The 26,469-nt window shown below is 46.1% G+C and overlaps 2 protein-coding genes across 4 annotated transcripts in view; one reads left to right on the top strand and one right to left on the bottom strand.

The window, feature by feature from the left end:
- Positions 1 to 8,253: 8,253 nt before the first annotated feature.
- Positions 8,254 to 25,007, top strand: DDX11 (DEAD/H-box helicase 11). The gene is made up of 26 exons (XM_059472403.1): positions 8,254 to 8,411; positions 8,485 to 8,691; positions 9,181 to 9,267; positions 10,715 to 10,872; positions 12,002 to 12,050; positions 12,555 to 12,662; positions 13,199 to 13,286; positions 14,168 to 14,370; positions 14,936 to 15,088; positions 15,197 to 15,243; positions 16,011 to 16,090; positions 16,876 to 16,920; positions 17,045 to 17,112; positions 17,492 to 17,530; positions 17,995 to 18,118; positions 18,638 to 18,772; positions 19,242 to 19,354; positions 19,675 to 19,747; positions 20,113 to 20,216; positions 20,761 to 20,910; positions 22,793 to 22,861; positions 23,032 to 23,132; positions 23,541 to 23,625; positions 24,201 to 24,276; positions 24,414 to 24,568; positions 24,676 to 25,007. The coding sequence occupies exons 1-26, from the start codon at positions 8,268 to 8,270 to the stop codon at positions 24,703 to 24,705; spliced, it is 2,691 nt and encodes an 896-aa protein (XP_059328386.1). The 5' UTR covers positions 8,254 to 8,267; the 3' UTR covers positions 24,706 to 25,007.
- WASHC1 (WASH complex subunit 1) overlaps positions 24,952 to 26,469 on the bottom strand; it is a 37,817-nt gene continuing 36,299 nt past the window's right edge. For all 3 annotated transcript variants that reach the window (XM_059472405.1, XM_059472407.1, XM_059472404.1), the window contains one exon: positions 24,952 to 26,118. In XM_059472405.1, coding sequence (XP_059328388.1) covers positions 25,967 to 26,118 — 152 coding nt within the window. In that variant the 3' untranslated portion in view covers positions 24,952 to 25,966. The remainder of the gene's footprint in view (positions 26,119 to 26,469) is intronic.

Genomic DNA, 26,469 nt, shown 5'->3' on the forward strand with positions numbered 1-26,469 from the left:
TAAAGGAAGGCTCATTTGTGTGGCATTAATATTCCTTATTCTAAATGTATGCCTGCATATTTCTATAAGACAGCAATTTTTTTTCCTAAGGTATAATATATGCACATTTCTGCTTGGGAAAATCATTCTATCTGAGATGTCCAAAAATCCCCATCTCTAGAAATAGTGCTAGAGCAGCTCCTGCCCAGGAGCTTTATCAAAAGGAGAGCACTGATACATTGGCTATCTTGCTGTCTCAAAGTGAAGAGCCAGTGCTGTTTGTGCTTTTACCCAGCAGCTGAAACCTTCAGAGAAGTGAATTCCCTTCTTGGAAACTTAGGTCAAAATCAGTAGTGCTTCCATTTTCAAGGAATTGCTGCTATCCCTGTAAACCACCTTGAGAAAAGCACTGAAACCTGAAGAACAGACCTAAAGCCTATTTAAGTAACTCATCATCAATTATATTTAGACAGAGCCCCTGTACTGAGTTCACCCATCTTTCAAGTAATTAAGGTAACTATTAACAGAAAAGGCTTTGCAATTATTTAAACCTGAAATGTATCTATTCTACATAGGTCCTTGTGGAATACTGGGTTTGTCCCATTCATTTATGCCAACATTTTGTGTCTCATTAATGGTTTAAAAAGACCAGGCTGACTTGCTAAGGACTCCATAGCTTGTGGGAGATGGTTTCAACACACAAATTTTTGCTGTAGCATTTTGAGACAGATTTTTTTTTTTTTTTTTTTTTTTTTTTTGTCTTCAGTAAAAATGCTTCTGTGCAAGATCCACTCGGTGAATGCAAAGTGAGCTGCTAGCAACCAACACCACACAGAGACCACCTCTGTGCCTGGAAATATCACAGAAAAAATCCAAGATACAAATTTAGAAAAACCACACAATTCTGTCCATGTTATATGTCAAAGCAGCAATCTAAAAATCCAGAGCCTGACACACATTAAGGGCCTGTACTCTGTTTTTTTTGTTTTTTATTTCATGTGTGTGGGTGAACTGTAATCACATCTACTTGCTTTGAGAAGAACAAAACATAATCTGCTGCTCTCAGCACTGAAGCTCATTGAATTTCCTCTCATGCACATGCATTCACATACCCCGGCCTGACAAAGCAGAATTTACACTGTTTTAAACAAAAAGATAAGGGCAATTGAACTGATCTCAGTGTTTAAATATGCCATAACATTTTGATGTCTGTAAACCTTGTAAAACAAAGCTGAAAAAAAATAAAGAGCACTGAATTCAGCAATATACACTGGGCTAAAACAGGCTCAGCTGGTATTTCCTGAATGTAAGGCCACTGGTGCTGTGGCTGTGGAGGAGGAAAAAAACGTGTGGGTGTGAGTGGGAAGGAAGCACCATTTAGTTGCAAGACAAGAACATATAGGAAACTCTCTCAAGTGTTAAGAAACCGTTTAAATTCAACTAATAATACCTATCCAGTTCATAAATGTGTGACCCCGGGTCCTTCTGTCTTAATTTTCTTCATAATTTTTTTGCTGTTGCATTTTTAGCTTTCCTGTCTGTAGTCAGGTCCCAATACTGCAGTGAAATATATTGCAAAGTTTATATTTCTGCTTCCCATAAACTGAGCACAGATATTTTACCACATCTCTTTCAATTTAGAGAGTTTACCCATTTCCTTTTATGAGACAGAGAGATTACTAAGGACACAAATTTCTCTATATTACAAAATTGAGACTGTGTACAGCTACTATTTTTTAAATTTTGTCTCCTGGTTTACTTCATGTTATCTTAGCAGCTTCACTTTTTATGCTATGTAAGACAGATTTAATGCAAAGTTTGCAGTTAAGTTCATCCCTTGTCTATCCCTGTCACCACTCATTTTCAACAAGGTCTGAGACAAGATATGACTGGGTCCTGAGTGTAGGACACAGCAATCTTCTCCCATTCCCAGGACAATGGAGGACCTGTGATTCTGAGATCTTTCTAAGGGTTTCTTTCAATGGATAGACACAGAGCCAATATTCCACTCAGCCGTCTGTGTCACTTAGCAGTGTAAAGGAAAGCAGCATCCCAGACTGAATCCACAGGGATGTTGCTTGGTGTGGAGAGAGCTGCCTTTGGCCCCTTTCTCCTCAGAGCCCTTGGTGGAATAGAAAACAAGAAAGCCTGCAGAAGGAAAGGTGAATAGGGGAGTCTCACTTCAGGGGTGGTCTCCTGAAAGCAAAAAACCACTGGAATTTAGCTTGAGTTTGAGGTAACACCATCTTTTTCTGAATGGAGATTCAGACAACCAGAGCTGGTTCTTGGAGAGTTCCCATTCTGCTTTTAGCAGCAAGTGCAGACTCCAGGTGGCTTCACTACAGTTTTACTTACAGGCATGTTCAGTGTTTAGAAAAGAAACAGCACTTCAGCCAAAGTCCCAAGTATCAGATCCTCTGATTTTTTGTGAGAGACAAGAGGCTCTTAGTATGAATATTTATCCTGTGTGTTTCATAACAACATTTCAGAAGGAGATGTCAGCCATGTGCAAACCCCAGTACAAGGAGAGCACGGGACCAGCAGTTCCCTTGCAGGATGAAGCCTTCCTGCACTTGTAGAGCACCCTTGTATATTTGTGTTTGTATATTCACATACATATTTTGAAAGAAAGTTCTTCTCTTAATGCTTTTGAGCAGGAGCACCTGCATTTAATGAAGATTGTCCCATGACATCCCTTGAATGACACAACACCATTAATGGTGAGCAAGCAGTTTTTACAGGAGACAATGGTATCTTTTCAATCCATTTACTTCCAAGAGGAGACCATCTTTTTCTTTGAATCCTGAGCAATGGCATTTCCCACGGCTCTGTTTCCCCACGCATTTGGAAGAGCTGGCTTTTCCCCTGTTGAGCTGTATCAGTTGGTTGGTGACCAAGACACATTGACGTTGTTCAGAGCCACCAGCAGCCTCGTGGCAGCCCTCTGCAACTCTTCCTCCTTCACTGCCTTCCCAACAGACATCAACAGCTTCATTGTCTGCAGTGAGGTCTGCACCTGGCTGTCCAGTATCCTCAGGAGCAGATCCTCGATGTCACTGTTGGGCAGGTGTCCCTGCTGATGGCCACTGGCTGGCACCTCTGGGGCTTCTGTGCCCAAGGGAATTGGTTCTGTGCTCGCAGGGAGGGAGGTGGGGGTCACAGGTGCCTCTGTCTCGGGGCTGGGGTGAGCTGTGGGAGGCATGGGGAGAGCTGGCAGGGGCTCAAAGCTGCTGGATGGCATGGCACCGCTGCTCACGATGGGGCTGGCTCCTGCTTGGATGCTTTGTGTCTCTGGGCGTCCTGGGCACACGATCCTCTGTGGGGGAGAAAACATTCCTCTGGAGAGCCTTAGGAGCAGGCACCCATGCACAGCCCTCTTCTGTGGGTCTAGCTCTCACTGCACAACCTCATCTTTCCCATTTCCTGCTAAGATGAGCCCAGGAAAGCAAAATAAACCTTCAAAAACTCTTGGGATTCACAGCTCTCTTTGCTCTCTTCTGAACTGCATGAATCCCTTTTCTTCTGGAGAAACCTAGATTGTCTCAACTTGTTTGGCAATGAGAGCTGGGGAAGAGGGTTGACGTGGTCCTCAAAGGTTCATTTTCTTGAAGAATGCCTTCTGCAAAGTCTCCTTTTTGGCAAGGGGCTGCAGGTGCCATCTGTGTTAGCTAATCAGCTTGGTGTGAGTGCCCCTGCATGATGGGCTGCCCATGGTTCTCTTCTATCATCTTCCCTGTCTTTTAGCTTTCTGTCTTCCTACTTACTCATATTCAGGGCTCTCTCTTTTTCCTACTAATTGCCCAGAGCACACCACAGGGTTCAGGAAACAGCTAAATAACTCACCTTAAGGAAATACTGTTTCATAATACAGCGATAAAGAGAAAAGGTGCAGAAGTTGAGGAAGGAAGGACTTTCTGGCAGTTCAGAGCATATAGGCCCTAGAAAGAGGCAAATAAAGACACAGATCCAGTGACAGACTCCAGTGCTGGCATCCCCCTTTGCAATAACCTCCCTGTGGGGTGACATCCCTTCATGAAAACCCCTCTGTGTCATATGGGGACTTTTTGAGAACCTCCACTGCTTCTTGGTCATCTTCACGACCCAAGGGGTGAGAGGAGGCTGATCCTAGGGATTGGTCCTAGGGATTGGTCCTAGGGAATCCATTGGATTCCTCTGAATCCAGTGAAATGTGAGAGAGGCTGCCCATGAGCACGTGCCTTCTCCTCACGGCAGGATTGCTAACCACCTCTCTCGCCCCACTTCTCCTTCCCAGATCCTGAGTGTTTCCCAGTGATCAGGGCCACTCAGGACTCCTGTCCTTGGGAATCATGGCTGGCTTTACCTGGAGGGATGGCTCCGTGGTTTTCATACTCATCCAGCCTCTGGACGAGTGAGTTCTTGCAGCCGTACAGCTCGCGGAGCTCGCAGGCGGTTCTGGCTTGGATGGTGATCCTCAGGAACTGGAAGAACTGGTGGTATTCCTGGTCAGAGAGGGGTGTTCCTGGCTCCTGTGCCTTTGTGCCCCGAGGGCCAGCTATGCAGCCCCAGCCCAAGAGCACTGGTGGGAAACAGAGTGCAGGGAGTCAGAGAGATAAAGAAATGCTAACCACAACATGTTTGGAAGAGCTGAATCCACATCTCTGTTGCCTTTTCTGGGTGCAGGATCCAGCACATGGAAAATGCATTTACAAGCTAGACATGGAAGGTCCAGACCTGTGGAAAATTTGCTTGCCCATGTTGTAAGGAGTGAGAGTACATGGCTGAGGGACCTTCACCAAAGCTCTGGAGATTCAAATCTTAAACTGGGAGAAATGTCTCAGAAGTCATGGCTGAAACTGAGACTATTGCTCTGTTGTTGGGGCTGGAGCAAGTAGACTGTTTCCCTCCAAGATTTTTAGCCTCTGCAAACTCTCTTCCTCTGGCTAAATAGGTCTTTAACCAAGGTCCTCCCTCAGACCTCTTTCTCCTGCTTCCCCTGTTGCTTTACCAGCCAACTCTTCCCTCTTAGCTTTGTGGGTTAGCTCCAGACCTGTGCCTTAGTGCTTTAATGCACCCAGCTGTCCCTGTCACGGCATCTCCACCTCTGCTCCAGCCTGTGCCCACTGCATCCAGATCTGACTCCTGTCTGACTCCTAGGTCACTCTGTGGCCCTCTTTGATGAATAAATACCAACTCCAGGGTGAAAATTGACAAAATGATAAGCCCACGGATCTTTGCGCCTGAGGCATTGGAGGATGCTTCATCCCTTCCTTTTGAGGAGTAATGGGGAGTGTGCAGAGCAGCTGGGTTGGCCGCTCTTCCCCACAGCTGGGTTTGGAGGAGGGACACGTCCTACTCACCAGACAAAGCCAGATAAGCCCACAAGGCCGTCATGGCACTGGGAGCAGTGCCTGTGACAGTTGGGGCCCACGTGCACGGCTGGAGCTGTCACCTGTGCTGCTCTGCCACTGATGTCACAGACGCCTCTGTTCCGAACACTCCATGCTCCGCTGCTCCTGCTCCCGCCCTGCTGCCCCCTCCCCCAGGCACTGCTTGGGCATGGACAGGTGTGCGTGCCTCTTTCCTTCTGCTCACTGCCAGCCCTGGAAAATCCATCTGGAAAGAGGCAGTCAAACAGCCATTTTTCTGGAGCACAGGACAGGAAATTCTGCCTTTGGGCTGCTGCTGTTGATAACGTGTGAGCAGGTCAAAATCTTGTCTCTTGCCCAGATCTGTGTGTGCTTGGCTGATCCATTAAGACAGAATCCACAAAGGGCTCCAGACCATGGCAGAAAACGCTAGGAAGAAAGGTGATGGAGAGAAAATGGTTTGAGGAATTGATAGTTTTCTTACACAAAACTCATCAGGAGGTATTTTTGGTCTGGAAGAGCAGCAGGATGAACATCCAGACACCTGTGAGAAGGCAGTGAGTTGTCAGAGGACATCTGGTTGACCCGTGTGTGCCACCTGAGCTGGCCCTGGTTATTGCACCTGAACAGGGATGTCACCGGGTGCATGGCAGGACAGACAGTGACCCTGACTCATGTTTCTGGGCATAATTTTCTAGTAACCTAGACCATTTTCATCATGGTCTAGGTTACTTTCAGCTCCTAAATACTTATCCCCCTGTAATCCCACCCTACAGCACTGCTGCCATGACAAGTATTTATTATGTCTGTTTTCCTTCCTCTGATCAGGACCTGCAGTGCCCAGCTTGGCTTTAACCTTTTGGATAAATGAAGAGAAGCAGGTCTGTGACCAGAAGCAGCACAACACTGAGCCAGTAGAGAGACTGCTCACAAGGTGAGAAATCGCACAGAGCATGTCTGGGAAGGGAAGAGCTGAATGCTGAAAATTTGGGGTGTACCATGCTGCTCACTCCACACCCACTCTGCTCCCTCACTAAATAGATTCTGCTTCCAGGAATATCTGTAGAATATGGCAAAGTCCTGTGGTATCTAAATACCCTTTCAAAAAGACCCTGTCCAAAATGAAATCAATCTTGTGTATTTTTCAACAAAGAATATACTCATAATGTTAAAAGACATAAACAAAAGTATGGCATTTTCTTCTTTTTGTGCTGACAATATTTGAGAATATTCGAGTCAGTTTGCTGCTTTGAGGCGCTTTTTTTGTACTGCAAATGTTTTTCAGCCCTGAGTGTTGTAAACAAAACTTTGGGGATTGGTATAACCAGTGTAGTGGTGTCCTCCAAAATCTGTAGATCATCTGAAACAAAACTGAGGGGTTTAGTCTGCTGCATCATGTCCTGTTCCATGTGACAGGATGATGTTCAGTCTGTAAGCAGTGCTGTCCATTGTACCCCACACTCTAACATGAATTTCCAACATGTATCTCCAAATGAGTATACCTATGAAAAACCAGGACCCTCCAAATGTTTCAGTCCAAAGGTTAATAAACTAGTTTATCATTTTACTCAGTTGTCTATCTGTTCTGTAGATAAAATCTAGATACAAATTGCTGCAGAGATTTCTTTTTAAGGAAAAGGGCTATGACTGGAAGGAAGAAAGGAAATAAATAGTCTGAACTTAAATCTGTTTGTCTATTCTTTCTATTTTCCAAATCTTACATGGGACAAGGAATTCCTACCTCATGATAGCTAGGTAACACAAAACCAATGGCTGTTCCCAGAAAACCTGGATGCAGAAGTGCTTCCAGTTGAAGGGAAGTCTATAGCTTCTCCCAGATTTGTTGTTGCTGATTTGAAACTCCTTCCAACATCAGACATCAACAAAACACGGACAAAAATATGGCTTTATATTATTTAACCTAAAAAGAAAGGATTTGCCCCAGATGGCCTAATCTGAACCAATACATGATGTGCTCTCACTGCTGGTCAGAGACTGATTGCAGTTGTCTTGTTCTTTCTATGCTGCTCTTCCTTAGGTCGCTGTTGTTTCCAGAGCATGAACATATACAGTTCAAATACAGGACTGAGTATTACATAAACCCCTTCTATATGGCAGTGTTTTATTACTGTGTGTTTCTATCTGGGAAAAACGCCAATCACTTGTTTTTAAAATTTTAATAATAATAAAGTGGTTATTAAAATAGCAAAATAATTAGAGTAATAAAAATTTGGACAATTTGGATTAGGATAATATGAGACAATAAAGAGTTACAGACGTCTGGGTACCTTTTTCTGGGCAAAATAAGCCCAAAAAAGCACACACATTAACAGAGGATTAACCCTTAAAAACAATAGCCTGTTGTATATTCATACACCTCATACATGATGCATAAATTCCATTCAAACACAGGATTCTGTCTGGTCAGTGTCAGCTTCTTCCTCTTAATCCTAATGGCGTCTTAAAGGCTGAGCGACGTGGGAAGAAGTTCGTTTCTTCTGATAAGAGGGCAATAAATTATTTTTCTCTGACAGATTTAGGTGTCCTGTGGCTGCTACCTCTGTGCAAGTCCTTTCCTTAAAAAAAGTATCTTACATAGCATAGTTTCTATTTGAACATTGTTATAACCCCAAACTACTCAAGAAAATTACTACAGCGTAACTTTCTAACATAATATTCATTTCATATTATAATATTAATTTTAATATTTGTGAAAAGCCAATCAGAAAATACGCATTTTTCACACATCCTAAATAAAACTTTTTTTTTTTTTTTTCCCTCTGAAATGTAATTTTGTGTCCGTGTGCGACGGGAGGGATGGGGAAGGGGCTGACAGCTCGGGAATGGAGCTCCGCGCACAGCGGCAGCGCAGGGCGCTCCTTCCGCCGCGTCACGGGAAGGGGCGGCCGCGGCCGCGGCGCCCGGTTCGAAGCGGGCGGGATGGAGAGCGGGGCGGCGGATCCCGGAGCAGGCCGGTTCCCGTTCCCCTACACTCCGTACCGCATCCAGGAGCAGTTCATGGAGGCGCTGTACGCCGCGCTGGAGGCCGGCCGGGTCGGCATCTTCGAGAGCCCCACGGGCACGGTGAGGCGGCGGGGCCGGGCGGGACCGCGGCGCTGGCGGCAGCGCTGCTCACCTTGCCGGCTCTCCGTGACAGGGAAAATCGCTGAGCCTCATCTGCGGGGCCCTGGCCTGGCTCCGGGACTGGGAGGAGAAGCGGCGGCAGGAGGAGGAGCAGCTGCTGGCGCTCGGGCAGGACGCGCCGAGCCCGCAGCAGGGCAGCGCGGACACGGCCGGGCAGCCGGACTGGGTCACGGCCTTCGTGCAGAGGAAGGAGGAGCGCGACAAGGTGGACAGGCTGAAGGTGGGGATGCGCTCTGTGTAGAGGACGGGTGGAATAACGAGGAAAGGATCGGGAGGGCTCATATCACATAGTCACAGCATGGCTGGGGCTGGAAGGGTCAGCTAGAACATCCTCTGTGCTCGAGTCCCTGGAGCACGGTACCCAGTGTCCAGGCAGCTTTCTAGCATCTCCCGGGAAGGGAACTCCAGCAGCTCTCCGGGCAAACTGTTCCTGCATCCTGGATGGTGAGTGGAGAACACGTGAAGCAAATTTGGTGGTGGTGTGTCTTTGCCTGCAGGTTGCCCAGGACAGGAAACTATTGGTTTGTATTGCTTTGAGCAGAGTAACACTCTGTAGGTGAGCACACCCAGAGAAGGGAACCCTGTCTCAGCCCTGTCCCGGCAATTTTGTTTCCCTTAGTCTTTTTTCTATGCCCAGAGCATAAGTAGTGATACCAAGGGTTGAGGACTAAATCCACTTCATCCTGCCTACAATCTCCCATTTTTGTAGGAAGAGCAGATCAGAAGGAAAAAGCGAGAAGAGCGTCTTGAGAAAATTCGGCAAAATGTGCAGTTAAAATATGCAGCAAAGAGGAAGGTGAGTTACTCCACAGAGATGAAAACTTTCTGTTTTGGTTACCTTCAGTGTTGTTTATGCAGCAAAGAGGGAGGTGAGTTGCTCCACAGAGATTAAAACTGTCTGTTTTGGTTATCTTCAGTGTTGTTCATATTTGCTTATGTGTGACTTCACGCTGACTTTTCCAACCCACCTGTTTGAGGAGCTCTTTGTATGAGGTTTCTGAAATTGGTCATTCAAAATTACTTGTTAAATTTTCTTTTAAAAGACAGATGTGAAAAACAATTTGTGCATCAATAATTTCCTGTGGCAGTTTTTGTGTGTGGGCACAAATTATGTGTGTTCTGATTGCCTTCTGGCTTTCTGCTTTTCTTTTAAAAGCTTTAATACTGAGAGGCTTTTTTTGGAAAGATCTCTGTTTTATGAACATGTGTGAACAGTACCTCTGGAATAAAAATGATGTTAAAGTTCACAGATACATATTTCACATATTTCCTCTCATTTAGGTGCATGAAGTGGCCTCAGTGCTCTTGATGGTTTTTGATTATATGAGTTATACTTCCCAGAAATACTCAGTTCAGGTCCCCAGATAGATTTATTAGGCTGCCAGGCTATTAATTTCTAGTGTGCTCTGTCTCAAATACTTATGTTTTGGTCAACTCCTGTCAAAAGGAAATGACAGAAATAGTAAAGAATAGCAAATAAAAAACAAATGGAACAAAGAACTTGTCTCTTAAAAGAGACTGAAGAGCATGTGAAATGAGAAGCATGATGAAAAGCAAGAAAGCAACTGAGAGAAATATTATGGAGATTTAGAAAAGTGACTGATTCATCTTTTCTGTAGTGCTTACTAACTGCATTTTCTGTATAATTCCCTGGTAATAAAATGCTCACTGACATTGGAAGATACTGTTTGGAGATGGAAAAAAATGAACTTTTCTTTGTTGTGACACAGAAGTTAATCAGAAAACTGTTCGTCAACAGTTCAACTGAATTTTTGTAGAGAGGTAGACTTGTGTTAGAGCAACAGTCATACAACTGGAGAAAAATCTGGAAGACAAATCTTGTTCTAAGCCAGATGCTGGGCTGATTCTAGCCATGAGTTAAATGTGCATAGTGTTTGATTATGTCCTTACATGTTTGTTCAGGTTTATTTACACACTATTTTCTCTCAGGCAGACATCTTTTATGGGGCACTTTAAGCAACTAACACTGGATTACATGAACATTCCATTGAGGATCTGTTAGTTCAGCAGGCCTTTTGCAGAGAAGGTCCTTCATGTTTCCCCTTCATAACCATCTGTGTGGGCAGGTCTTTGGTTTTGGTAACAGCTGCCTTCTGTAGGGCTGAACAGCTTCAGCCTTCTGTGAGACACTGTGCTGTCTTCTGCCCTGTTCGTGCCATAAAGCAGCCCCTGTGCCACTCTCTTTTTATATGAGAAATGCTGTGTCTTTGTGTTCCTTCCAGAGATGTGAGGAGGATGAGGCAAAGCGCCTTCTTCAGCTCAGCAAGGAGGCTCTTTCACAGGGAGCTGGAGAGGATGCTCTCGACCAGCTGGATCACAACGAGGAGGAGCTGATTGTTGCTGAATATGAGAGTGATGATGAAAAGAAAGTGGTATCTGGGTAAGGACAGGGAATGAGGGGGTTCCATGAGGGGGACACATTTTCTATCTAATTTTTGTCTTGCCCTGATTAAAGAAGTTGTGCAGATTTTATTAAAAAGTGTTTCTCACCTTTTCAAACAGTGAAGGATGGTGGTTGTTCTGGGGTTTTATTTAGTTGGTTGTTTGGGGGGGATTTTAGTTTGGTTTGTTTTGTTTTTTTTTAACTTTTGTTAGACCGATCTGAGTGACTTGAAATGCTTTCTGAGAAAGTGCATCTTAAAATGTGTAGCAGTGCCCTGCCTTTATTCATGCCCAGCTTCCCAAAGAGTGCCTCTGGATGCTGAGTGAATGATTCAAGATTGAGTTCCTTGCATTAGAAAAGCAGAGTGGAACTCAGGACACCAGAGGAAGCTGTCAGTTCTGCAGATTAGCACTGGCATTTTTTGATACTCTAAAGGCAGAGATAGTCACATTTCTGAAGACAGAGCTTTGGCATGAAAAATCCCATGCACACTTTTCTCTCTCATGCATTTGCTTTATGCAGAAAGCCAGAGGCCATACTTCAGCACAAAAACTCAAGCACATTTAAATTACAAATTTACTAATTCGTGTCTAGACATATCCTTCTGCCTTAAAAATTGAAGAACACTTAACTACTTTTTTTATATGTAAATAGTTTATCAAACATTGAACTGCTGTTATCTTTGAGGAGCTCAATGGCAGCTAGCTGAGTGCTTTCCTGAAGCCCTTCTTTATGCAATATCTGGAGGGTGGTAAATTGCTTCTAATGGGAAGCTTTACAAAAATAAATAAATAACGTCACCAAAGAATAGTATAGCACTGATTAGCTTATGCCTGAGGCTTAGAGCCCCTCAATCAAAAGAAAAATAAATTCTTGGACTTGGGAAAAAGGCACAGCCCAGGAGAGATTTTTCCTTTAAAGAGAAAGGCTTGACTTGACTATGCGTACTTACACTGTTCTTAAAAAGTTAAATTTTCTTTTACCAGCTGAGATGAGTTCTGAGGCTCTTTTTAAGATGACTTAATCATCTCTCTTGAGACCTCACTCCTGTGGTGGAGCATCATTTGATTCTTACTGTCATTCGATTCTTTCTGCTGAAAGGAAACTGAACTTTCTCTTTTCTTAGGCTGGAAGAAGATGATGATGATGATTTGGAAGAGGAGCATGTGACTAAGGTGAGAGGAGGAAATTAAATAGTGCCACTTCATAGAATACAGTAGGAGTGAGCAGAATGATGGCTTCCTTGCACCTTTCCAACAGTCAGGCAGTACAGAAGGATTTAGGAGCTAGCTTCCAAGACCTGCCAGGTCTGTTGATAAAGACAGCTAGTTCTGCTGTGCTCATCTCCTTCTGGACTACACTGCCTGCCTAAGCAGCTTGCTGTGCTAGCACTGCTTCATTTTTTGCTGCAATAAATAGTTTTTTATTACTCTCCCATGGTGAGTCCTTGTTTTATAGAGACCTTGGAAAATTAAATGGCAACAAAAGCAAATGCAGAGGAGAAAACAAAAGATGGGGCTTTTGGCCTCAGCAGTTTTAAGCACGTGCCTTGTGCTTTTGGAAGGCTTGAGCAAGGTGAACCTTGCTGAAGTGCTTGGCTGCTTCCTCATAAGATTGGTCATAGGTAGGGATTGGCTTTCACATTGTTCTTGTCTTCCCTTTGTCGTTGCTCACTGCAGATCTACTACTGCAGCCGCACCCACTCCCAGCTGTCCCAGTTCGTGCGGGAGGTGCAGAAAAGTCCTTTTGGCAAAGACACGCGTCTGGTCTCCTTGGGATCCAGGCAGGTACGTGCTGCTGCTGTTGCCAGGGACCCAGAGCACACTGCCAGGAGCTGTGGGGATCTGCTGCCACAGAAGTCACCTTGGGGTCTGGCTGAGTTTCTTGTTGAAAAACTAAGGCAGTCATGTGTCGCAACACAGATCAGTGTGATGTGCGTTTTTCTGTGAACTCTGTTTTGGTCATTTACCCTTTGATGTAAATACAAGAATATGTTTTAACTTTTCCAATATGGAGTGTTACAGATGTCTGAGTCACTGAGAAGGTGCTCCTCTTAGTAAACTAGTACTTCTGGCAGCATTTTTCAGAAGCTGTTGTGTAGCAGTGAGCCCTCTTTGTCTCATTTTTTCCTCCTAAGTTTCTGTGAGTTTTGAGCAGATTTGTACAGTTAGTATATACAATGTCTAACTGGTAAACTTTTCATTTTTGGAGTCTGGCCTGAGATGGCTTTAAGGAAAATCATTTGTTTTACAGCAGGGGGTGCACATGGGGGCACTCAGCTGTTAATTGACTCCCTTCCTTTTCCTCTGTTTGCACGTGCCAGAATCTGTGTGTGAATGAGGAGGTGCGACGCCTGGGCGCACTCCAGCTCATCAATGACCGCTGCATGGAGATGCAGAAGAACAAACATGGTGAGGATGCTCCTGTCACTGTCATATTTTCTGAAAAATTCCTTCTCCAGGATTTCTTCTCCTGGGAAGCTGAGAAGACTCAGAGAAAAAGGAAAATAATAATTATCTGATTCGCTTCTCCTGTTTTTTGCTGCTTTGGAATGTGTTTGGAGATTGTTTACCACCTGGTCATTGTTTGATTGGTTTCATGTGAATTCTTTTAACTTAATGACACAGCCAGCTGTGTTGAGGCTCTGGAGAGAGTCACAAGTTCTTCAGTAGTATCTTGTTAAGCCTTTTCTAAGTATCCATTCTCTATTCTTTAGTATAGTTTAGTATAGCATTCTTTAATATAATATAGTAACATAAAATAATAAATTAGCCTTCTAAGAACATGGAGTCAGATTCATCTTTCCTCCCCACAACAGAGGACCCTGAAAATACCACATGCTCCCAGCCTGGGGAAGCAATTCCTAATAAGTGTCATGAGAGTGTGGAGACAGTGGGCACTGCCAGTCAGTTCTAGCAAGAGTGCTAGAAGCTTGAAAGTGACAGGTTGGAGGAACAGGAATCCTTGGTGCTTTTCTTGATCTCCAGGCTATGCTGAGATCAGAATAAATTTTCTGAATGTCTTAAGCTGGTCAGGACTTCTGCACAGAAAGATACTTGTGTTTGTTAACTCAATGCTAGAAATGTTGGAAGATGTCACATGCTAAATGTAACTGGCAAGAGTAGTGTCCACTGTGGAGATGGAAAAGTTACTGCTGAATAATTTAAAAATAAGTGATAGGTCAGGAATACACAGGAGAGAGCTTGCTTTGAAATCCATGAGGTTCTGCAAAATGGTTATTTTAGGCTGTTGTGTGTGTTGCTCATAGCTTTCTTTTGATTTCTGCTGTTAGAAAAGAAGAGCAGTGAAGAGAATGGGGGGAAGAAGAGACGTGTGAGTCACACCGTGTGCCCGTTTTATTCCTTTGAGCAAATGCAGTTTCTCCGTGATGAAGTTCTGGTGGAAGTGAAGGATATTGAGCAGTTGGTGTCCTTGGGAAGGGAGGCCAAAGCCTGCCCCTATTATGGGAGTCGATTTGCTATCCCTGCTGCTCAGGTAAGGCATAACAGGCTTAGTGGCATTAATGCCAGGCACTCTATGAATGAACTGGTGGGCTGCTCCCTCTAGTACTGTTTCTTAGACTGGGGGAGTCTGTGAACAGGCTGTGTTTCTGTCAGCTCTAGTTTTCTCAGAAAGCAAAGGAAAATGAGAATTCCCATCAGAAGTTCATAAGGATGCTGTAATATCTCAGCATTTTGAAATACTTGAGCAGTTCAGCAAGTGTGAGGCAATACTGACATACAGGTGTGCTCTTAGCTCTTACATCACTCTTCTTCCTTGCTGGGTTCTCTCTGAAGAGTTTCAGTGCTCCAAAGGAGATTTAAAAGGTAACCTGAGCCCGTATGCAATTGTAGCATAATCATTTCTCTTCAGCTCACATCCCAGTGCCCCTCTCAAGCATGTGCTCCTGGTTTTGTTATTACTTTTCCCATAATAAGAGAAGTCACTTGGCTGAATTCTGCATGGCCCTCTGATAAGGGCTGTTAATGAGTGGTTGTAGAATGCCTCAAGTTTGTAATGATGAGAGCTGGAATCAGGGCAGTGTGTGCCTCTCCTGTAGCTGGTGGTGCTGCCCTATCAGATGCTTTTGCATGAGCCTACCAGGAACGCTGCTGGCATCAAGCTGAAGGACCAGGTTGTGATCATTGACGAGGCTCACAACCTCATAGACACCATCACCTGCATCCACAGCGCCGAGGTCAGCGGCTCTCAGGTGAGTCACAGCCCGGCCTGCTCATGCTAATTGTGCTAAAGAGCACAATTCCAGAGTGCTCTTTCTTCTCTCCTTTATAACAGCAGCTTCTGCTTTCTGTTTGTGCAGCTGTGCTGTGCCCACTCCCAGCTGTCGCAGTACATGGAGCGATACAGGTGAGGATCTTGGGGGAAATAGCTCAGCACAGCAAGGGCTGGGGATGCCTTGGATTGCCCCATGGCTGCAGGATCTTGCTTGCTTTTCGCCAGTGGAAAGTTACTGCATTAAGAGTTCTGCAGATGAAAAGACACTTGCTTCATTATCTCTGTCTAGAATCCATCTAAGTCAGACTCCCGGGGCTGGGATAAAGCAGTGAGAAGGGGATATCCTGAGGATTTTGTTTTCCCCTTATACACTCAGTTCCTTTCCCAATAACTCCCTCCAATCACTTCTACTTTGTGATGCAGAGTTTCAAAAGATTCAGTCTTTCATGCCTCTCCCTTAGTCTTCCATTGTGCATTATGGTAGGAGCAGGAAGCTCTGAGGAGGAGGAAGCTGTGTGTGGGTTTTGGCTCTGCACCTTGCCATCCCTGCAGTGGCTGGTTGTTGTGTTCAATGATAATAACTCTGAATGTTTGGAGCATTATTGCAACAGGGTCTTGAGGCATCAGTGCCATTGTAATAAACCAACTATAATTAATATGCAAGGAGAAGTGCAATGGTAGGAACAGTGGGGGGAGCATGGATAAATGCTTTGGGCTGACCGTGGCAGGATATCCAGATGACTGTGCCCTATCACAAACAGGGAGAGTGAACTTGGAAGAACTCTTAGTTCCTGACTCTCCAAAATGAAGAAGAGTTCATGTACTTGTTTCTGCAGCTCATCTGCTTTGGTTAGTCCCTGAAGAGGTTTTGGGGCCTAAACATGTCTCGTTTTTCATAGGAAACGTTTGAAGGCAAAGAACTTGATGTACATTAAGCAGATCTTGTATTTACTGGAGCAGTTTGTGGCTATGCTGGGAGGTAAGCAAACCTTTTGTGTCTCCAGGGATACTGATAAAGTCTGAGCTAGTTAATACTTCCTCAGGACACTGTCCCCCTTCCTCCACTGCAGAGACTGCAGGGAAGTATTGCTTATGTATAGGTTCAGATGCCAGTAGTTTTATTTCAGAGGTTGGTTTGTACATGGGGAAGTTGACTGATGTCTGCTGGAACTCTTCTCTTTGTTTCACTAGCTTAGGAGCAGCAGATAACATTGTGAGTTGGTAGAGGCAGTTTCCTTTGTGTGGTTTTGAGATCCAGTTGAAGTGAGGATGATGTAAAATGCCAAGTGAGGAATACAGCAGATTTATATATAACAGATTTATCACAGTGTAACACAAGAACTGCATGAAATAAATCTCTAGGTCATCTGGTAGCAAGGCCTTTATGTGTGTCAGCATGCATGTGCAGAATGAATCTTTCTTGAGTGCTGCCTTCCTTTGTGAGAAAATATTTTGCTTTGATTTTAGGTCCACAGGAATTTGCAGGGCTTGCTCCTTTTCTCCAATGATCTGTTTCCTAGGTCTTAGGAATGTGGGTGGCGTTCCTTAGGATGCAGCAGCACACTTGTTCTGCAGTGTAGGGCTACTCTAGGGCAAATTAAAACTGAGTGGGAGCTGCTGTTTTGTCTGCATAGACACATCTTGCAGATGTGTAGTTACTTCTTGGGGTTTTTGTGCACTGTACCCATCAAGCTCAGTCTTTAGTTTCCTGCTTACTTTTGAGATAGATTCAAGCCTTCCTTGAACTGGTTTCATGCTTTACAGGTAATGTGAACCAGAATCCTGGATGTCAGGCAGTTTCCCAAACAGGTAAGACTGGAGTGAACTCCTGGGGTTTGCAGCTATCAGTCAGGGACATGGGTGTGGGCAGTAAGGGGTGCAGACCCATCAGCAGCCAATAATTTCTTTTCCCCTTCTCTCTCTTTTCTTTCAGGAACAGTACTAAAATCCATCAATGACTTTCTGTTTCAGAGCCAGATTGACAACATCAACCTCTTCAAGGTAATGCAAACGTTGGGGCACAGGTGGTGGTGACTTGTTTGAGATTGTTGTGTGAAAACTGGAAGCAGAGCCAAAGCCCATGCTTTCTAACTGTCTGTAAGGCAAAGCTACACTGTAAGGGCTGTGGATGCAGAAATTCTGCTACTCCAGTAACCTAACTTTCCCTCTTGAACCTCCAAACACAGCACTTTTAACAGTGTGTGTTTTCGCTCTGGAATGCCATTGTAATAAACTCTTCTCTGGCTGGTGGTGCCCACAAAGATCTGTGCAGCTCTCCCCAAAAGCACAGCAAGTGACAGCCTTGCTGGGCAGGGGTCAAGGGCAGCAGGCTGGAGAAGGGGTGCTGAATGCAGCTCATGTTCCTGTCCTCCTCCTACAGGTTCAGCGCTACTGTGAGAAGAGCCTCATCAGCAGGAAGGTACTTGCCCTGGGGTTTCATGGTCAGCAGTGCTCCAATGCTGCTTCACACCTGCACTTTGAGATGGAGGATGCAGCAGCTGGGTGGGAGCTTGTCTTCTCCATCCTGTTCTGCAAACAAACTGGTTCCTTTAAAAAATATTGTATGGGCAGGTTAACTCTTGCTTATCCAGAAAAGAAAAACACAGTGTGGTTTGCCACAGTCTTCCAGTGGGTGCCGATTCTGTGCTGCTTGGCCTCAAATTTGCCAGGCAGGCAGGCTGCATTGCAGTAGAAGAACAGGCATCAGAAACTTGTTTTTCTTTTCAGTGGGTGTAGGAAGGTAATGGGAGCTGATATATTCTGATTAGGCTGGTTTGTGAATACCTACTGAGGAATTTAATTTGTGGCAGACCAGCAAACCTGCCTTTATCTTCTCTGATTCCTGCTGTTGGTATCTTAGTATTTCTGGCTTTTGTTTGGCAGCTTTTTGGGTTTGTGGAGCGATATGGGGGCCCTGCCTCAGCTGTGAAGACCAACAAGGAGAACCAGAAGGTGGCTGGTTTGCAGGACTTTCTTCTGACACTTCAGCAGGGATCTGATAAGGAGGGTGAGTTCAGGCATCCTCTCCATGTGCATCTGTGGGCAGAGTGAGGATGTGGAACCTGCATCTCTGCATGAGGAAAGGGAGGAGGCAGATGAGAAGAATGAGGGCCTGAAGAAGGTGTCCTGCTTGGGTGTTTTTTAACAGGTCTCACTAGCTGACCTAGACAACTGTCCATTGGATTAGTGAGGTCCCTTTCAAGCTGCATGATGTGATTCCATGTTCACACCACATGCACTCAAGCTTTGCACTTCTGTGACCTGCTGGCTCTGGGACCTGAGCTACTGTGTATAGTAGCTTTGCTTAGTGGTGCCATCCACAAAAATCAGATTTTTCTTTTATTTTTTTTTAATTTAGCTATGAGATGGAATTTGGATTTTCCCCTTGAATGGGTATTTATTCTCTGCCTGCATATATAGGCCAGGTATTGTGTTCCTGTAGAGCATATTTTGTGCTTAAGCCTTGTCTTTACAAGTGTGGCCTAAGTTGCCTTGCCTGCCTCTCCTTTCTTTTTTGGGCCAGCAGGTACCCCCCAGAGCCCTCCCATGGAGGCTGAGCACGAGCAGCTCCGAGCTGCCTCTCCACTGATGCAGATTGAAGGATTCCTCTCAGCCCTCACAAATGCAAACCAAGATGGCAGAGTCATTCTCAACAAGCAAGGTACTGGAAAGGGAGAGCTGGGGAGGGGTGGCATGAGTCAGTCACAAGCAGAGTGCTTCACTTGCACTGAGGGAGGACATACAAGAGTCTCTGGGGAACCTGGAACCTGCATTTGTGCCATCTGTGATGCAGGCTGGCAGGCTTGGTCTGTCTGAGGATGCTTATGATCCCAAGGGAATTTTTAGCCAAGGGCATTGGGGCCAGGGTTTGCAGAGGTCTGCTCCCACTTTGGAGGTCAAGTTTTGTCCTGCAGTTTACTGCATCTGTTGTACAGCTCCAGGGAGATTAGGAAGCAGAAGGTAACCTCCAGGCTGGCATTACCTCCTGGTGCCTCTGTCTGTGTTGAACAGCAAATCTTTACTTTGAGAGGTGGGTACCTGCCAGAGTGCCTGGTCAGGAGGGAGAGTCTCTCATATCCCTGAGTCTGTGTGACAGCTCCCTCCTGCATACTCTTCTCTCCTTTTCCCAGGCACAGTTGCTCAGAGCAGCCTCAAATTCCTCTTGCTGAATCCAGCTGTCCACTTTGCCAAGGTTGTGGAAGAATGCCGTGCTGTCATCATTGCTGGGGGCACCATGCAGCCGGTGAGGGAATGGGGATGCTGTGCTGGGCTCTCGGCAGGTCGGGGGTGCTGTCTGCGAGCCGGGGTGGATAAGAGCAGCCAGGCTGAGCTGGTGGTAGGTTGGAGCTAGCACGGGGAGCAGTGGGAGGAGCTCGTGATCCATCCTGGCTCTGCAGGGCCAGGCATCCCACCGGGATCGTGACGCGGGAGCTTTGCAGAGTCGGCGCCGCTGTGTGCGGGCAGAGGGCGCTGCCGCTCCTCGGCCTGACCTGCAGTGCTGCTGCTGCTGTAGAGGTTTTTGGGACACTGGTACTTCACTTGTCTTTGTTTTGTGCATCATAGGTGGCTGATTTCCGAGAGCAGCTGCTGTGCTGTGCTGGTGTGGACCCTGCCCGGATCGTGGAGTTCTCCTGTGGTGAGTGTGCCGGGCTGGCAGGGAGGGCTCAGCAGTGCCAGGGCTGCAGTTTGCCTTCAGCACTATTCTGTCAGCACTCAGAGCAATGTGGCATCTTTCCTAAAAACCAGGGCAGCAAAGGGGTGTGAGTTCCCTTTCACTCTGAGCTTCCCCTGTGGTCTTGACTGGTATTAGCAGGCAGTGTGCCATGTTTTCCTCCCAGGGGCAGAGGGGATGGAAGTTGGAGCAGCTGAGTGACTTAGGCACTTTGGCTTAGCCAAGCAAATGTTTGCCTCTGTCACTAGAATGCAATTCAAGTTCTTGAGCTCGTGGGGTTTGTGCCAGCAGCAGTGATTTTGACTCTCCCTACTTGTTTTTGTCCCCAGGACATGTGATTCCTCCAGAAAATATTTTACCCATCATCCTCTGCAGTGGTCCTTCCAACCAGCAGCTGGAGTTCACTTACCAGACCAGAGACCTGCCTCAGATGGTCAGTTTGTCCTTTGTTCCCTTCCTTGGGATCTCTTTTTTGCTTCACATGCTTTTATTTCAGAGCAGGGTACACACTGTGTTTAAGAGCTAAAGCCGTGGCAAAGGAAATCCCAAACCACAGAAGCAGAAGCAGCTGAAGGTGTTTAGGCATGTCTTCCTTCTTCCTGTGGCAGGCCAGTGGGCACCCAAGGCTGGACACTAGGTCTGCTCTGCCTCTGCACAATCTCAGGCAGATGTGCTAACCAGCTCTCAATGTCTGTTCTAATGGGACAGCTTCCGTGCACTGAGGCAAACCTTCCTTTCCTGAATGACCACGGCTCCACAGCCAGAACAGAAACCCTGGGCTAGGGAAGAAGGCCAAGCAGTGAAGAGCTTTTTAGTGATGCCCAGCTCCCCATGGAGTTCTCACAGACCTGGCTTATTTCCCACATGTTTTCCTCCCCTAAGGCAGGTCATAAGGAAGGTGTGATCCCTGAGCAGAGAATTGGAGCAGCATTAGCTGGACTCCTGTCAGCTGCAATATGCTCTGATCTCTCTTGCAGATGGATGAGACAGGTCGAATCCTTTGCAACCTGTGCAATGTGATCCCAGGAGGTGTGGTGTGCTTCTTCCCCTCCTATGAGTACGAGAAGCAGGTGTATGGACACTGGGAGAGGACAGGGCTGCTCTCCCGCCTGGCAGCCAGGAAAAAGGTGATGTGCAGCCAGGGTAGTTGGGACTTTCCATGGAGGTGTCAAAACCCAAATAATTCCATATGCATTATGGACCTCTCTCTGAGTTGTTCCCATGGTCTGTGCACAGAGCAGAATGGACGTTTATCCAGCTAATCCCTCCAGGAACAAATAAATTACACTTCCTGGGTGGCTGAGCACTGAGCTGCAGTCTAAATGAGATTGATTGCATCTGTACATCCTTGAAGTGCACACTCTGTGCAGTGGCCATGGGGACAGACAGTCTTTGCTACCCATAGCAGACTTGTTCTCTTGTGGCTGGGAGGGGCTGTTCAGGTTGAGCTCCTACAGGGAATTTGTTTTCCCCAGGCTCATCTGTGTGTCCCTTGAGCACAGACCAACACAGCCAAGGGCTAGGCAACGTGAGACAACAGTGCAATTCATAAGACAAATGGCATTTTGCTTTCTGCCAAAAGTAGAGATGAGAACTGGAAGACTAGCAGTGGTGACTCCTGTTGAAAGAGAAACATTAAATAGGGAGATCACTGCAAATATGAAGTCTTTCCAATGGCTCTCACAGGTGTTTGAAAGCTGGGTATTGAAAGTCAGGCAGTTCAGGTTGTGGTGCAGGGATCTTGGATCATGTGCCAGGGGAAGGAAAAATTACATATACCCTGGCTGTGACTTGTGTGTACCAAAAGCTAAACAACTTACCACAGTCTCACATATTTCACAGCCTTGGTGATTCTTGGCATTCTGGCACATGGGGCAGCCTGTAGCTTTTTGGGTGGAATCATTGTGCTTCATTTTCTCTGTGTTTGCAGTTACCACTCTGAGTGCCTTTCAGCTGTGTCCTGTCAGGGTCCCGATGCTCTGCCTGGTTCCTCCAAGGCTTTGGGCCACTCACAGTTTGTTTCAAATTTCAACTCCAAATTGTTCTTGTTTTGCTTTGCAGTCTCCAGAAAATTGGATATGCATTAGCAAGGCAATTGGGTCTAAGTGCAGCAAGTGAGACTTTCAACTGCCCACACACAAGATAAAATCTTAGCAGGGGAAGGTTCAAGGCTTTCCTGAAGTTGCTGTGGTGAGATCACACTGAGATTATCTACAAATCACACAGGGAAAGTAAATTTAAATCAAAAGCTTACACAGCTACCTTTCAATAAGTTAGTTTTGACTTATATTTGTAATTGCCAGTTATTTTTCTACTGAAAGACTGATTTTGACTGGTAACATTTTATATTACTTCTTGCTAACCAAAGGAAAACACATTCTGTAGATTCTTTACTGTTACAGAGAAGACAGATGTTGGACCTCTTGTTTACTAGGAAAACTACTTGTTTTAGGCCAAGCACCTATAAAATACAGCTTAATTAACTGCAGAGGTTTTCAGTAACTAATTAGGTGTGCTAGAATAACATAAAGATATACTACTTTATTTATGCTTTGCATGAAAAGCTAATTTATTCACTGGGCAAGGGGAGTCCCTGATTGGAATTAATTGATGATTCAAATTGATTGGTCCTGCCTGTCCCTATCCTCCAAGATCTTGCAGCTTGACCCCAGAGGGTCTTGATTCATAGGTGCAAGAGGTGCTCATTGCTTTTTTGCCTCTCAGCTCTAGGATGACTTGTAACTTCTTGCAGTATTGAACAAGTCTCCCAAAGCTGAAAGGGAATGCTGGAGGGGCAGGAGCAGCTGCTGCTCCCTTCAGAGCCCAGCTGAAAAAAGCTGTAATGCATTTTCAGGGTGGAGGAAAGTTAGTTAGTGATTTAGTTTTTCAGGCAATTTTCCCTTGCATGACCTCAGTTCCATATGTTATTCAATGGCATGGGGGTAAAATGATTTGCTTTCTTTAAACTGTTTGTTTCCTGTTGCTGAACTGATGAACTGTGCCTGACAGATCTTTCAGGAGCCTAAGAAAGCCAACCAGGTGGAGCAGGTGCTGGTGGAATATGCCAAATGCATAAAGGTAAGCTGAGCAGGCAGTCTGGTGGGAGTGTGGCAGCCCAGTGGGTATGGGAATGCTGCAAAGGAGGGCACTTTTAACAAGGAAAGAGGGCTCCAGCCTAGGTGTGGGAGTGTTTCTGAAGCACAGAAATGTTCCCTGCTCTGGTTTAAGTTGCTGTCCCTCTCCTGCAGCGCTGCAGCCAGACAGGAGGACAGATGACAGGGGCCCTGCTGCTTTCTGTAGTTGGAGGCAAAATGAGTGAAGGGATCAATTTCTCTGATGACCTGGGAAGGTAAGGTGACTGCTCCTTGGAAAGCCACCACTGGCTTGTGCTGGAGTGACTCCAGGCATGATGGGTACATCAGTACCTGCATGGATAGAAAATCCTGGGCAATGTGTGACTTAACTGATGCTTAAAGGAACAGGAGGGGCTGCTGGGTGGTGTAAAACCCTCCTGTCCAGGCCACTCTTCTGTGAGTAATGCAGTTAGGCTTGCTGTGCTGGACAATCCCTTGTTCTGGCACCCTGAATCCCTCTGCAGCTCTGTTCAGCACATGCTTGTCAGACTGCTGTGCTTTATTGTTGCCTTTGGTTTGCAGGGCTGGCTGTCTTTCAGGGGTGCAGTGACCTCTAATTTATCAGTGTATTGGCAGAGTGCCCTAGGATGAGACATTAAGAATAATGCAGTCCTCCCTTGCAGGTGTGTGATTATGGTGGGAATGCCTTACCCCAACATTAAATCTCCAGAACTCCAGGAAAAAATGACCTGGCTTGATAAAACAATGGTAAGAGCCACTTACACCTCTGTCTCTTTCAATTCTGCTTTATAGTACTAACGTCCCAGCACATGAGCCCCAGAGCTGCCTTCAGAGGTTTTATTTTCCTTGAGCTTGCCCTCATTTCCCAGACAGTGTGGTACTGAGAGCACAGCCTTCTCCAGGCTGCTCCTGGACAGGTGGCCCTAAACACAGAGGAAGTTTGGTGGAGGGAAATGCCACCAGGACTTGCTGGCAGCTCTGAGCTCCAAGGGGAGCAAAGGCCCTTCAACCCACAGTGGGTGGCAGGGTGCTAGAAGCTGCTTGCCAGGATCATTTGTCCTTTCTCATTGCTCACTGGAGGTGCTGTTCCTGGGGACAAGATCTCTGCCTTCAAGGGCACCTTGGTTTGGCTCTTTGTGAACGCTCAGCACAGTTTTCTGACTGCAGCCTTTCTTCTCTTCCTCCTTACTCTCCACTTGGGGTCTGCCTGGCTACCCGCTCACCCTGCAGGGGTAAAAGTATTTACCTCACTTTCTCAGCAAAACTTCTCAATTTGATTTACATCTGCCTTGTGTTCAGACTTGCCTATTTCTTCTTTCCAGCCCAGAGCTGGTGGCCAGGCACCGAGCAGAGTGCTGATTGAAAACCTGTGCATGAAGGCAGTAAACCAGTCAATAGGTAATTCATCCTTCCTTGGACAGGCTGGGGCATACCAAACACACTGGAGGAGGAGGGTAGGAAAAAGGATGCATTACAGATGATGGGAACAAACAGTTGAGTGGGCCATTCATTCTTTGTTTTTATCCTGTGGACAGGCAGAGCCATTCGCCACCAGAAGGACTTTGCAAGCATCGTGCTCCTGGACCACAGGTACGCACGCCCTGCCATCTTCAACAAACTGCCCCAGTGGATCAGGGAGAGGACCCAGGTGAAACCTGCCTTTGGATCGGCATTTGCTGAGTTAAGAAAGGTCAGAACTCCTTGTATTGTGTCACTGTTCCCCATTGTCCTCATCTGGACCTTTTTAGAGCTTTCCCTAAGGCCAACGACAAACTGCCTGGTTCTGTGTGTTCCCAGTTCCATCGAGGCAAGCTGGATGGTCTGTGATGTGGAGCAGAGAACAGATGGTATTCATCATTATGACTTAAACCTCTGAAGACTAGGTAAAGTAACACAAGTTGCTGCTTTTCTGTACCATGGACTTCATAAAATCTCTGCCTTATGCATCCTTTGTGGATATTTGCTGTTCAGTATCTGAGTGCTGTGATGGTGAGAGAGCCTTCAGCACCACAGACAGGAGGGAAACTGGTTGTAGGTCTGAGGCAGGTGAAGAGAGTAGCAGCAGGCACCTACTTGTTTACAGCTGTTAAGGTTTTATTTAAATTGATTAAATATTTTCAATAAAAACACTCAAGTATGGCGAGTATTATTTAAGTACACTTAAGTATGGGGAGTAATTATTTTGACTGAACACATAGGGTTTTATCCCATCAACCACCAAGTGTAGGAGGCCTGACTGACCAATGCCATCATTGAGCTTTTCACAGGAATTGTAAACTAGCAGGCCACTAATTTATGTCATATTGGAATAACACAGAGTGGTAATGGAGCAGCTGTGGGTAAGGTTTTTTCTCACCCATTTTCTGCCTTGCTTCAAGCAGCCAATAGATTGAAGCAGTTCATTCTTACAAAGGGAATAAAGATATGGCCACAATACAGAACTTCTCCTTTCTTTGATCATGTTTAAGCACAGGATTGCTTTGCTCTTTTTAACCCCTAAGCTTCTGAATTCAAAGTAACTTCTTGAATTTAACTTTCCTGGGGGTCTTTTCAGGATTATGGGTCAGTGCTGGAGGGCAGCAGTAACACCAGGGACAGCCACATAATCCCTCAGCTGTTCCCAGCTACCTCTGTCATCCTGAGCAAGCCTCATCCCAAGAGCCCTGTTTGCTTCTTTACCAGTTTCAGCAGCTGGATGCCACCTCTCCAGGCTCTTCACAAGGAAGAAAGTACTTATGGCACAGAGCTGTTACCCACTCCCTGTATGTTAATTAGCCCCACAGGGAAGGAAACAGCTGCCTCTGAGAAACTTCCATTGTGAGTCACCTGCCTCTTCAGCAGGTCCAAACCCTGTGGTCTGCACAAGCTCTGCCTTCAGGGAGGGGAGCACCTGCTTCTAGCAGCTGGTGCCCTCCAGCCTGTAGTGCTGGGCTGTGAGGCTGGACAGCTGGGCTTTCCTTTTACACACTCTTAATTAATGACACTTCCCACTTTTACCAAAGTGAAGGCAGTAAGGACCTGCTTCCTTCAACTTCATGGAAATTTTTCAGGCAGCAATAGTTCCACACTAATACTCAATGGATCCCATCTATGACTCCCAGTCATCCTCATCCTCCTCACCCACGGGCTGCTGTGGGGGTGGCAGGGGTGGTATTGAGTCCGACATGCGAGCAAAGGCACCGGCAGGACTGCCAGGAGCATCCGTGTTCCCAGAGGCTCCTGGGCCTTTCCCTGAAATACCTGGGAGGGAAAGAAATCAGTGAGTGACACCAGTGAGTGACACCTGGGGACTAGAGACCAAAGAGATTCAGCAAAGGGGAGGGGGAAAGCCATGCTCTCACCACCCAGGTAACCAGAACAGCCAACATGTTTAATGCCAAGGTTTAACTACAGCTCCCCTGAGCAAGTCCCTGCTGTTGACTGCCCAGTGCTGAGGTGTGACCTTCAATCTAAATGCCCCAGAAACCTCCCATGGCACCTCAAGTGCCCATATGGGCAATGGGCCCAGCTGCCCAAGCACTGGATTAGAAAAGACACTGCTGTCCCTTCTGCACAGGCTTTTAGGGTCCATCCTCTGAAACACACAAATCC

The sequence above is a fragment of the Ammospiza nelsoni genome, chromosome 5 (assembly GCF_027579445.1).
Source record: "Ammospiza nelsoni isolate bAmmNel1 chromosome 5, bAmmNel1.pri, whole genome shotgun sequence".
Classification (NCBI taxonomy): domain Eukaryota; kingdom Metazoa; phylum Chordata; class Aves; order Passeriformes; family Passerellidae; genus Ammospiza; species Ammospiza nelsoni.